General features: G+C 36.3%; 1 protein-coding gene across 1 annotated transcript in view; it reads right to left on the reverse strand.

Moving 5' to 3' along the window:
- Positions 1–9,850, reverse strand: part of LOC139128982 (uncharacterized) — a 55,023-nt gene extending 45,173 nt beyond the window's left edge. The window contains exons 1-2 of the mRNA XM_070694661.1: positions 9,598–9,850; positions 18–287 (exon numbers count right to left, since the gene is read on the reverse strand). Of these exons, the coding sequence (XP_070550762.1) occupies positions 18–287; positions 9,598–9,841 (514 nt within the window). The 5' untranslated portion in view covers positions 9,842–9,850. The remainder of the gene's footprint in view (positions 1–17; positions 288–9,597) is intronic.
- Between the last annotated feature and the right edge of the window lie 4,484 nt (positions 9,851–14,334).

A 14,334-nucleotide genomic window follows, 5' to 3' on the forward strand; every position in this document is an offset into this window, starting at 1 on the left:
AAGAATGCATTACATACCTTCTACTTTGTTTGCAACATCCTTTGCAACACTATGGTGTCCGTGCTGTTCGAGGTTTGCAATCAGATGATCAAGGCCAGCATCATCATACTTATCCAGCCACATAAGTAGACTCTTCTTAGCCTTTTCGAGAGGTTTATATCCACTGTACATTTCAATGTCATCGTCTGATATCCGAAATGTTAAGTACAAATCTTCTACAGTTAGTAAGCTAGCTGTTTCTGAAGCTGCGGCTTCTAGGATGCTTTGTGGAGCTTCCGTATGATGATCTTAAAAATCAAATTCATAAATCAAATACATCATAATTACTTCCTCGACGATGCAGATGATGATGATCTTTCCCATTAATAGAGTTCAAGTAAGATTTTATGGTGGAAATTTGGTTCAACCTTTAAAATTTTAACACTAAATTTTGCTCACAAGCATGAATTCATACTGTTAATACATGACAATGTGAATTTGGTCTTCACTGTATGTCAATCAAGTAATAAGGTTTTACATTGAGTGAGTAGCAAACACCAGCGTACGCAAAGATGGAATCGCTTGTGGAGCGATTTTTAAATTCTATATTATGTAAATATTGATACGTTTGAAAAAAAAGCTTTGACGTTAGCGAATTTGTTTCAAATAAAATAAATAACAAAATATAAAACTAATCACTAAGTCAAGGAAGAAACTACACACTTTCATGGTTTCCAGGCTAATAATCTCAGCGACGAGGCACAAAGCTCCAGGGGGAGTCAGACACTGAGACAAAGTGAACAGTAATTTAGCTTGCTTAGAGGTTTGAGGTTGCACAATATACACAGAATAAATCCAGAGTTACTGTGAAGGTTTTGAAAAGTCTTTAAATTAATACTTCTGGAGTTTCCAACATTTTGAAGTAACACGTCAGCAACATGATCCTAAATGTCTGACTGGAGACTGTGCCGTCCTAGTTTTTATACTTAAATTGTTATATCTGTTCTAACATATCTCCACTTTTAGTAAACACACGACTAATTCAATTTCTAGAATGTCCAAACATAACTAAATGAATCCAAGTTGAGAAGGACAGTGACCTTCAGAATGCTCTAGACTAATTCAACTCAGGTCATGGGTGGGGTAGAATGACGTACATAACACACACCCTCTTCAAAAAATGTTTTTCAACGAAAATATTTCTTTTACAAATGTGATATTAAAATGTGAACAACACTAAACTCTTAATACGAGAGAGACAGTCTGCAATCAAATTGTCTCTGTCAAGGTTAAACTCTTGCAACATTTAACGCCATCTGAACCATCTCTGATTTTTGCCTTTTAATTTCTGCAGAAAACAAGAGGTTGTGATCTATATAATCCATATTGGCTGATTTGACGAAGAAACATGGACATCAAATGCTGTAAAACTAATAGTTGAATTTTCATTATATAAGTTTGTGACATCTTCTTTTACAATAGATAAAAATATGTTAGTCAAAGGCTCAGTAATGATCAAAAAATTGGCAAAATTTCCCGTAGAAGCCAGCCATACTAGGAAAGCGCATCAGTTGTCTCTTACATTTGGTATGGGGAAACTTGAAATGGCACTATTTTGGCATCAACAGGTTTTTACCTCACCCTGTTCTACCGTGTGTCCTAGGTAAGTCTCCCTTGCCCAACCAACTCAGATATGGCGAGGTTGGCAGTCAACATTGCTCAGTCTCTCAAAAAAGTTAATAATTAGTTTGATGTGTTCCTCACAGGTGTCGCTGTACAGGAAAACATCGTCGACATATGCTTCGCATCCCTTCTAGTCCAGATATGACGTTAATCATCTGTTGGAATGTTGCGGGCAAGTTCTTCATTCCAAATGGCACTACCTTGTACTGGGACAATCCATCTGGTGTAACAAAGGCGAATATTCCACAAGCATGATCCGTCAGAGGGACTTGCAGTCTCCACACAGAGATTGTAGCAGTGTGGAAAATTAAACATAGCTAGGAAGTTTCAGCAGTAGCTACACTAATCTCTGTCACAGGCGACGGATTTCATCAACTTTTGGGTATTGCGCGTTTTCCATGATATACATTTTTTTTGTCTTTTTTATATATAATACTTGGAACAAAAAAATAGGTAAATGAATAATACGCATGTTTTCAATATTGATAGTTGATTCTGTGAACACTTGCAAAACATAGATCTTGCTCTAGGTTACATGGATGTGAAGCGATGATTGAAAATGTATGCCCCAACTGCTGTCTGCTTTGTCTGATTTTCAAAGTTTTAACACAACATTTTTTAATTTTACTAATGTATAATGTATTATTTTTACGAGTGTACGGAAATTGCGATCTCTAGCTAGATAGCTCCAATCAAAATCTGCTATTTCCACAACATTTGTTGAGCCAGGTGGGCACGCGCAGGACTGAAGGAAGTCCCAGTTTAGAATATTCAAATTTGCCTGCAGCAGAGGTTAGTGGGGGCGCGTAGTCAACGACTCGGAAACCCTCTAGCTTGGTTCGAATTATCCACGCACCACTGCTTCCCCATTGCGCTTCGATCTTTGTGAGGAGATTGAGGGACTTGCTAAAATGCCTTGAGTAAATCAAATTTTGTCACTCGATTTTGTAGATCGATGCAGTCTTCAATCTTCGGGAGCGGGAGAGTGTCTGCATTTGTGATAGTGTTCACTTTCCCATGGTCAATGTACATACGATACCTTTGATCTGGTTTTGTTCAGGCACTTTGACTGGTTTCCATAAAGTCGTTGTCCAGCAGGTATTTGACTTCTTCAAAGAGAATAATTTGCTTTCCATTGAGTCAGTCTGTATTGATGTCGTTTCACAGGCTTACTATCGCCAACATCAACATCGTAATAAATGATGTTTGTCTTCGTTGGAACACCTTGAAAGAAGTGTTCATATTCGTGGATCACTTCTTTCATCTGTTTTTCTTATGACGCCTGGAGGTGTACCAACTTAGACTCCAAATTCTTAAGGATTTCTGAAATCTGGCCGATCCCAGCTTTCAATTTAGAGTATTTTCACTAAAGTCAATTTCACAATCGCTACCTCGATATTGGTTTGAACTTACTGCACTGACATATTGTATTACAATAGGATTATTGCTATCTAAATATGGCTTGAGCATAACTATGTTGCATAACTGTTTTGTTATCGCCTGTAAGATGTTATTAAGATGTTATAGGTTATCTTAATTTCTTATCAATTAGATAGGACAAACGTAAGGAGCATGGAGTGGTTTTCAAGGAACCAGAAGAAGAAAAACAAGAAGGTACTATTTTTATCGTATTTGACTTCAATTGACTACTGAGATGATTCACGATTTTCACTTGCTAATCCACACGCCTTTGTAAGTTTCGTACTAAATTCTGATACATATTGCAAAATATTTAGACACTCATTGTCATCTGATAGAATTTCTCTTTGAAAAGCTTGAGTGGGCCACGGACTGTATGTCAAAATAAAAGCTCAAATGGGCTGAAACCAAGAGACTCTTGAATTGATTCTCCAACAGTAAAGAGCAGAAAGTTAATTCCTTCATCCCACTGCTTCTCTGTCTCAAAACACTAGGTCCTAATCATTTTTTCAAGTTTGATGATATCGCTCGGGAGCACTCTCGCTTTGTGGATTATAGTTGGAGGATCTGTACTGTTTAATTCCAGACATAAGTTGGAAACTTGATCGGACTGGAAGTGAAAAGTGAGAAATTCGACTACAGCTTTCACTATAGTCTTTGTCTTTATGTTTCTCAGTGGCATGGCTTCAGGGAACCGAGAAGATGTGCACATTATTTAAATTATGTACTCATTTCCTGATCTTGTTTTAATAAGGGTCGTACACAATCTATGAGTATCCAACTAAACTCTTCTTGAACAGTGGGAATTGTAAAGGGAACTGTAAAGGGATTTTGGAATGGTCTGATTTTGCTTTCCTAATATTTGACATGTATGACAATTTTAACTGAAACGTTTCATTCTAACTGTGGACGATGTTCTTCTAATTGTCTCTCCCTTTCTTTTTCCTCTGAACACGATTCGAACTAATTGGGATAATAAGATCTTCATATTTTTTTAAATTTCTCAGTAGTATTTGCTGCCATAAAACTGAATGTTGCAGTATTACAAATTAATCTTGAAATCAAGTCTTTTACTTAATAAGAAAAGCAGATGAGCTTACATTTGCTGATTAAAATAACCTTACTTCACCATCCAATTCTCCCAAATAAGTTCCTATCGTGTTTCTCTGTCTTTCTTCCATTCCTAATTTTTCCAGTCTATCTTTCTCTCTGAGCATTTTTATCCATTTCTAATTCTCTTTTTCTGTCTTTCTTCCATTTGTAATTTTTCCTGTCCTTCCCTTTCTCTCCTTTGTAATTCTTTTTCATTCATATGTAATTCTAGTTTCATATGCTTCAAATATGCCTGCATTTCTGCTTTTCATTTCTTTAGTTCTAAGGTGAATACAGACACATAACCTTTCAAGGTGGATTCCTCAACTTTGCCTAATCTAATTAAATGTTTTGCTATACTGTACTGAATTTCCTTTAAAACATAGAAAGATTTTTTGACTTCTAAGTTAGCAAACCGGCAGTGCAATTTGGTCGTCCTTTCTGTAAGAATCAAAATGTGTCCTGATCAAGGTCCTCCATAAATTCGTCTGGCATGAATTCCGCCATCATAAAAAATTACTTGAGTTCAAAAAAGAGTGCAGTATAGTTAAGGCTGGCAAAATGTTGTCGGACGGCTCGAAATGTTCGAATGCCGGACAAGCCCCTTAAATTTGTAATGTTTGAAAAACTTTGAAGTTAGCGAATTTCTTTTACATTACAGAAAATGAAACTAATCACTAAGTCAAGGACGAAACTACAAACTGTAAAAGTTTATAGGATACTTGTCTCATCTGGGACAGCACAAAGCTCCAGAGTTGAGTCAGACACTACGACAAAATGAACTGTCCTTTGGCTTGCTTGCAGACTGGGGTTGCGCAATGTCAACAGAATAAATCCAACGTTGCTCTGCAGGTCTGGAAAAGTCTTTTTTAATTAATACTGCTGGAGTTTCAAAAGTCTTAAAATAAAAGGTCAGTGACATAATCCCAAATATCTAACAAAAAGCTTTGTCGTCCCGGTATTTATACTCAAATTAACATATATATATAAGAGAATATAAGAACAATCTAGATCTTCTACTTATATGCTAATTACCGTTCTAAAAATAACTCCATTTAAAATAAACACACAAGTAATTCGATTATTAGATGGTTACGAGCATCACTAATTAAATTCAAGGCCTTGAAGGACAGTGACCTCAGGATGGCTCTAGACTAATTTAACTAAGGTCATGAGTGGGTAAAATGACCTACATAACAATATGTTTCCCCGTTTTAACACAATAACAATTTATTGTTGAGCGTTTTATAAGATTCATGAAAGATATGGTAGGAATTAATTTCACCGTTCAAATTTTTGATGGGATGCAAATACAGCAGATGAACTATTGTTGAGATATTTTAATCTACATCGATGGAAAATTAAATCTAACTTGTGTTGGATATGCACTTTCATTCAAGCTTTGGATCTTGGACAGTCGTGAAATATTTAAAAAAATGAAATGAGCTATGTAGAATATTGTAAGTATTTATGTAATTTTGCTGAGTTTCCGTTGGAGTTTCTACTTAGGAAGCTCTGACAATTCTTCCATCTACCTAAATGCAAATGCGTCAACATAAGACCCTGATTCTGCATATGTAAAGGCCGTAAATCGCCATTTCATTGAGGGCAAGAGTATAAGTTAGCGGTCGGAAAAAAAGAAAACGCAAACAAAACAAGTTCTGTCAAGAAATTCAAAAATCTACAACAACAGGAATTTTGTATATCAATCAAATAATCACAGTGCAATTTTTACCATCATTGGTTCAGGATTGAGGAATTTGAACGAGCGACCATTGTTGGGTCTGTTCAGTACATTAAATGCCATTGTTTTCTAAGGGAAATCGAGCCCATTCGACACATCGTAAAATGAGAAATACATCTGAAAACGTTGGTTTGACTTTTTTATTTTGACTGTTATGTTTTACAACATTTGATATTTCACTTCTCATAAAGGTTAACTAGAACACTATGGTTTTATTTTTGAGTTCCCGTTTTATTTTTATAAAATGACGAGTTAAAGATCGTTTTGCAGTTTGCTGTGTTTTCACCTAATTTCGCATACGACTGTTATCGCTTAGGTATTTTCGGTATTCTTTCGTGTAATACTTCCAAATATTCTAAGGGTAGTATATAAGGGAAATAGAATATGTACCTCTTTCATTAATATTTAGCTGTGCAGCAAGGAAATAGGGCGACATTTTCAACATGACGCGGAAGGTGAATTTGACTCTCTGTACGCGCACTCGACGTATGTGTGGCGAAAAGTTGGGACGCTATTATCGTACAAAACGGGGTGCCTTTGGGCCGTAGTAATAAAAGCCGAATAAGAATGGTCTTATGTAAAATAAAGTCTGACACTACAATGAAATGTCAAGGAATAAGACCGAGACGTTTTTCCCGGAAAACTTACCCGGGGCTAACTTATACCCGACAGAAATCGAGCAAATAAATAGAAACACACTATTTTGATGGCAAAGGTTGGTTAGTTCATGTTTTATTGGCAATTTCATCTTATTACGGGTAATATATCCTCTCTCTCATATTGTATTCAACAAATTTATTTCATGAACACAGTGACCCCACAGCAATGGCAACATTGACCCTTTTTCAATACGGGATTTGCCAAAGATGACGTACTATTATGTAAGAGAAGTCAGGACACATTAAAATGCAAATAGCAGTCGTATACCTGCCAAAACATATTTTTCTTTTACGTGCCTTCTTCTAAAAATCACACTTGTACGATAGTTCAAACTCAGACTGGTATAAACTGGTTTAGTCTTTATCGATAAATATGGTTCATCTGTCTTCGCGATCATGCATTTGAACAGATTGGTGTCCTGTTACAACGATAACGTAGTAACTAACCGATAACGTATCAAACCCGATAATGTAGTAAAAATTTATCGATAACGTATCAAATCAACCTATAATGTAATAACGAACAGAAACCTGGTATATTTTCTTAACCAAAAAAGATTCAACAAATTTACGATAACATATCACTCAACCAATAACAGATTAAATCTACTGATAATGTACAAAATTCAACCAATACCGCATAGAAACAACCAACAACATATCATATAACTGATAACGTATCTGATCAAGAGACTAATGGGGAGCGATACAACGATCGACTGATCGATCGATCAATAGACAGATAGACAGACATATAGACAGAAATATAGATAGATAGATAGCACTGGACAAAATGCTTGATATGCGCTTAGCATATTTACGTATATTGACGTATATGGAACACAATATTAATTGCATACGCAACGTATATCTTTGTATATGGAACATTCCAATACGTTGATATGCGTAGCGTATATCTATGCAGATCATGAGTATACGTAATGCAGATCTTTGCACACCAAGTGTACACTGTAGTTTTGCATTTTATTAGTATACGTATGTGTATACTAAAGTATTTGACACATGTACAGAATCAGTATATGTGTATATATTGTTGTATATGAAGCATTTTGCCTAGTGTAGATAGATAGATAGATAGATAGATAGATAGATAGATAGATAGATAGATAGATAGATAGATAGATAGATATGTATAAGTAGGTCAATCGATCTACGGATACATAGATCGATCACTCACTCTATCAATAGACAGATCTGTCGATCGATCAATCTATCAAATGATAAAATGATGGGTAGATCGATCGATAGAACTAAGGATATATAGAGAAATAGATCAATCAATCGATTTATCAATCGATAGATCAATCGAAAGAATGATCAATCGATCGATCGATTCGATAAATGGGTCACCATATGCATATGAGGTTTAACTTGCAAAAATGATTATAGGGAATTCACTGGAATAATTAACCCAGATTACCTGTAATTTAGTCCCAGTGTGAGAGTTACATTGTAAAGACTTATGTTATTTTTGAGATACTGACATTGTAATTACAACGCAATTTTATAATCTGTCATTTTGAAAACTATATTCCAAGAACTCCCACCTTAGAAAATGTGTTGTATTTATCCTGCAGGAATATTTATTTGATGTGTCATCGGTAAATTTGTTGATTTATTATTCGGTTGGAAAAAATTACTACGTTATCGTTAAATTTTTACTACCTTATCGGTTAGCAAAAAATACTATATCGGATCTTTACTACGTAATCGGTTGATTTAATATGTTGTCGGTACATTTTTACTACGTTATCAGGTTTGGTACGTTATCGGTTACTTACTACGTTATCGGTTGTAACATGGTCATATCGTGAAAATTGGTTGAAGCATGGATGAAAAACCCCATCCATGATAAATCTAAGTTAGGAAGTATAAATACAGATGGGGTCAACACGGTGACGGACATTAACAGGTTTTCGGATTCACAGCTCTCTCATTCGACCGTCAACTATTTTGTGACTCATGAATCATCAATCCTTCGCTCACACCGACACCAAGGAAGGCAGGCCAAGCGAATCTTCAGATTATCGTCATTAGTTCATGTGCCGGAAGCGATAAAGCCGAGGCAAGGATGTCACTTGTTCAACATATTTTAGCTCTTTATATTCTGAGTAAACAACCCCTTCACCGACACAAAGCTACCATAACAGCATATTGTGCCAACTTTTGCGAATGACATGCCAAACTTTGCCTAACTAACACGTGACACTTTAAATTCACAAAGCAGGCAAGGAAATGAGTCCGTACATGTTACAGTGTATGGACCCCTAATAAGATATTGACAACCGATTTTGTACGCTTCTGTTCTAGTCCTCTTCATGAATAAGTTGAATTTTGATAATGTAAGTTTTGTGACATCTTCTTTTACAATAGATAAATAGCTATGAAATATTGCATGCTGTACGTATAACGGACAACTTGTATACTTAGCTGTTTTACAACAAAAAGAGAACACACATCTTTGATATTATAAAAAGCAGCAAACGACAAATTATTAAAAAAACAATAAACATCAACAAGAAGTATATAACACCCTCAACAATTACACTTTTAAGTAACATTGCAAATGCATATTTCATATGAAAGTATATTGAATCAATAATTAACCTACATACCAAACACGGTTTTAAAACAAATTAAAGAACAAAATTAAAAAGAATTGATAAAGAAATAGTAAACCTGCAAAGCGAACATGGAAATGAAAAAAGAACGAAAATCAAATTAATTAACAAATAAATGTGAGGCCCAAAAATAGATTTAAACCCAAACATGTCAACATCAATTTAAGGCAATATCAAATGAAGAGTATAAATCACCCTGTACCTGCAAAACATTACCATCCTAACCTTTATATCAAACATGGTACGCCTTCTTGCAACTTGGTCTCGTGGAGTACAGACTATAGGTTGTGCTTCACGATGATGTTGGTGAAATATACTACATCATTAAGTATCATGCAAATGGAAAATTTTACTTCCTGTAGAATAAATCGAAGCTTACCATTTAACACATCTTTAACTTTGACTGCAGCATCTGACAGACCAATTTTATCAAGAGCGCCAATAAGTGCGCAAGAGGTACCCCCATCGTCGTCAATCCATCCTAACAGTATATTTTCCGCCTTTTTACGTGGGTTATAATCCTCATAAAGGTCAATATCACAAGGAGAAATCTGCAATTCTTTCCATAGGGCATCATAATGTTCCTCGGGTATAAGTTTTACTAGATCTGGAACCAGTTCCATGAATTCTTGTGCATCTGCAAATTGTAGAAAATACAAATCTTAAATGACAGTCAAATTTACAATTTAAAGGCGACTTACTGAAGCGATTTATTACCAGTACTTTTAAAAGCTTGAAATGAATATGTGAATAACATGAAGTACTCTTAAAAATATGTAAACTAAGAACGAACAAACTGCCGACATTCTATACTTTTCTGTTCTGTTCTGTTTAAAGGCATTAATAGTAAGCAATGGATAAAACTATGCGAATCGGTAGTATTTGAGACACCATATGAGGACACGAGCATTTTAGGGAGATTTTATAAAACTCGGGGCAAATAAGCCCGTAAACATTTCCGTGGACCAGCGTTGTATACCCACAATGCTTTGCGAAACTAGCGGCTTCGAGGATATCATTTCGAGCGTATCGCTTGTTCTTTAACAAAGTCTGCTATATCCGGACTTATTTTTCGCGTGTTTTCAGACTAATTATGTGGTGAAATATCAGCTACACAGTCATATTTTACGTATTAATGTATTTGTAACTGCTTGATGCAACAGTTTGACGATTGCTTACAGTTTTAAGGAAATGTAGAAAATGTTTGTGGATTCGCGATTGTTTACATCTGTGTTCAGTGCGGATGTAGCAAGCATTCCTAATTTTGCAAAATTAGATTTGTGTAGCTGCAACGAAATCTTACACGAGATGCCTTCAGGACATGTCTCCTCAAACTTACATGAGACTCCGGTCCATGATTGCCGCTGTGTCGAATCAAGTTTACATTTTTGTTTACATGAGCGGAGTTTCCCTTTTGTCTCCAAGCTAAAAATTGTGTTCAATGGATTTCGTCTTAAGATATTAAAATCACCAGTGCAGTTTGTACGTAATCTTTACATGTTCAGTAAAGCCTCGAGATGCAATTTGACGGCAGTAATGAAATCGTATACTTTTTATGTGAAATCCCTTGTAAAAGCAACAGCCGATTAGTGTGGATGAACATTTGCAGATGCAAATAAATCGACACAATTGTCTTCCAGATGTCCACAAATATTAAAATAATTGGCGGACTTTTATATTCAACAGCTTTTAAATAGATGGACATATACAAAATGGCTAATTAGTTTACTGTTATCGACATAACAAGCCGAATAACAAGAGGAAAAGGATTCTTGATATAGAAGACGTGTGGAAAGAATTGGCGGTCCGCTCAAAGTGGTACCCTCGAAGCCGCTAGTTTCGCAATACGGCATGGGTATAGAACTACGGAAGCGTATTCGTGCCATTTTGAAAGAAAAGAAAATCTCGTAATTACGAGTTTTAGACCCTCGTGATTACGAGTTCTTCATTCTCGTAATTACGAGATTTCAATTTTCGTGATAAGTAGTTTCTGAATCTCTCTTAATTCTGAGCCTTGATTCCCCTCCATATTATGAGACTTAAACTATAATCACTCGTAGTCTAGATCTTTCTGTGGTGTTTGAGCTCTTTTGTGTGAACCTTTATAGTTTATACATATTATTGATCATTATTCAATGAATACAAAAGTTTGCGTGAATCTTGACGTGTTAAGTGTCGTGAGCAAGTATTGTACACTCGTTTTCGAATAAATGAACGTGTAAACTTTGGGCTGCTACATGGCTTACAATAGTAAATATTCATTAACTTATCTAGTAGATCAAAATTCATGCCAAGCATGGCCTATATATTTTTTTCTGTCCGGATGTGCAATACATTTAGAGTGAAAGATGCATAAGTATGCTATTATGCAAATTACTTCATTCAAAAACACCTATGTTAGGGTCTTGTCCGACAAGCTGAAAAGCACGGCTCTCAGAAGATAACACCAATAGGCTACTACATGTTCCTGCCAAAGTGATGTTAACTTTTTACATTTAGCACAGACCGTCAGTTGTTTTCATGTTGTGTCTGCACTAGAAAATTTCACGAGAAGCCAACGTCTTCTGAAATTTTTGAATATCCCTACTGTGTGATTTCTATGTATCTGTCCTAAACCCCCTTTATATATGAAAAGCATATCTAAAACAGCAGTGAATAAGTAAGACGGGTAAAATCCCTTTCGAGAATATACGAAAAATTGAAAATGGCAAATTAAAACGAAAAGGAGATGATGAAGTGATGAATTTATCACTGGTTTTAATTAAGTAGAAATTAAAAGGAGATTTCATTTAGACAATAAGATGGAATAACACAATGAAAAGTAAATTTACACTTGGCTCTTTAAACAATAATCATCATGACGTTAAGACATCACCATTATGCTGACATTCTGACCTTTTGATAACACGATTTTGAAACTTTAGAAATTTGCGATTAGCCTACTCGACCAAAGCTTTTGACCATAAATGTTCAATCATAATGACAATTATCATATACCTACATTCACGTGCCTGTGTAAAGCTATGGGAGAAAGCGCCCTCAGATCCGTGCATTTGTTTTACGTATCACGCCCCGGCCTGGTGCCAAAATATGGGCAATCGCGTGCATTTCTGAACTATTTCGATTCTGGTTACTATGAGCGTTGCTATCTGCAAACGTTCCATTCGTACACAAAGCCAGCGCGAGATTAGGAAAACGTCTGCTCACTGTGATCTTACTTCCCCGTTGCGACAGTGGGGCCGTGCAGGTGACATCGGCTTTTATTTCTAAATTCTAGTGAAATCCTGTGTATACTAAGTGCAAGCCTGTTCAATAAAAAATACCAGAAACTGACAACACGCTTTTATCCTCCATACACATGGATTCAGCCTTGATCTCTGTGGGTAACGTACAGTACTCATGTTTCTTTGCGCGTTCTAGAATTCTTCAGGTAAACAAATGACGTCATTATTATGTCAATCCGCGACGGGAAGCGGTCATCGTTTAAATTTCTGAAAAACTTACACAAATGGCGATGAATCTTTGATATCGCACGCATTTGTATCTCCTAAACAATGTTGAATATTATGTAAACTACATATTTACCATTTCATAGGTATATGATAAACCTTTACGGCCCTGATACGGCTTTTGCGGCCCTTGGTCGTACGGAGTACGAGCCCTCGCACGCTCGGGCCCTTCCGCCGTACGACCTCGGGCCGCAAAAGCCGTATCAGGGCCGTAAAGATTATAACAGAATTTGCATTTTCATGAAAAAAAAATATCCTAATTGATGTGTTTCAATTTTCATAATTATTAGTTTTCAATTCTCATGATCAAGAGTATTAAATACTCGTTATTACGAGTAAGCTTTTTCGATTTCGTAAATACGAGTTTTAACTTTTCGTTATTTCGAGTTTTGATTCTCGCAACTACGAGATTTTGACTCTGGTCGGTCCCATGTGTGTTTGTTATTCTGGTATCGATGCCTTTCCTCTGATAATTCAGTACTTTGCTACGTCGGGGGAATGTGTTCCTGAAGGTACATGTGAGTTCATTACCGAGAGTAGGCCTGTAGCCATGCGGCATAATTAAGTATATTGTAAACTTTATTGTCCTTCGAATGACACGTGACACCAGAAAGCGCGGTCTGCTCCAGACGGGGCACTCCTGCTGTATCTTCAACATACTAACGGAGTGAAATGGCGGAGATTGATAAAGAATTCTTAATGTTTTTGAGAAGAAGGGGTATCGCCGAACAAGTTATTTAGCAGAACATTGCAGAAAGAAAAGGTAAGGACTAGCTCTGAACGGGTCCAAACAAGGTGGATAGTTATAACATCGACGTCGCGGTCGGTCAACAGTTTTCACTGCCGACATGCCATGCAATAGTGTAACAATTTTTGATGCCCGTGGTTGTAATTTTGCACCATTTGAACTAGAATGTTCATCATTGCCAGATACCAAATATCAAGGATTTAACCAATGCATAAGCTATGGTGTCTCTAAATTTATGTTTAAAAGCACCGTTGTTACACCAAACATGCCAATTAACAGTCACTCAATAGTTCCCACAAAGGTGGGCTCGAGGATAGAAAGATCAAGTCAAAGAATTCGGCTCAACCTATGTACGGCACTGCGATTGCTTTTACGCCTAGCTCAAATAGTTTTGGATTTGCTTGGAGTGTAAACTACAATGCCGTTGAGCCTCAACCTCTGGCGAAATTCCTACTTCGATACTTCAGTGCACCTGCGCGCAGCCATGGTGTGATAGCCATGGCCCCTGTGATTGGTTATCACAGCACCGCTCACGTAGTAAACCGAAAGCTTTTGTTCTAGTCATTTCACCAGCATGGATTTACCGTCGTTTTCAACAATTTATGATTTTGACTGGGAGATTATAAATCCTATGAACAAAATAACAAGGAGTAATATGTGTACCATCGAGGTGCAAGCGTGAGTGCTTGTAGTCTATACTAGGAATGTCTGCCTTTGTTGTTTACAGAATGTTTTACTGGATTTGAAGTTTGGTGTTTTGCACAAAATCTCAAAATTAGTTACAAAATGTATGGCAAATATTGGCAAATATGTTTAATGGAGCTATGTATTAACTTGACATTGCCCAATGCTTCTCAGT

Source organism: Ptychodera flava, unplaced genomic scaffold (genome assembly GCF_041260155.1).
Source record: "Ptychodera flava strain L36383 unplaced genomic scaffold, AS_Pfla_20210202 Scaffold_82__1_contigs__length_521545_pilon, whole genome shotgun sequence".
Taxonomy (NCBI): Eukaryota; Metazoa; Hemichordata; class Enteropneusta; family Ptychoderidae; genus Ptychodera; species Ptychodera flava.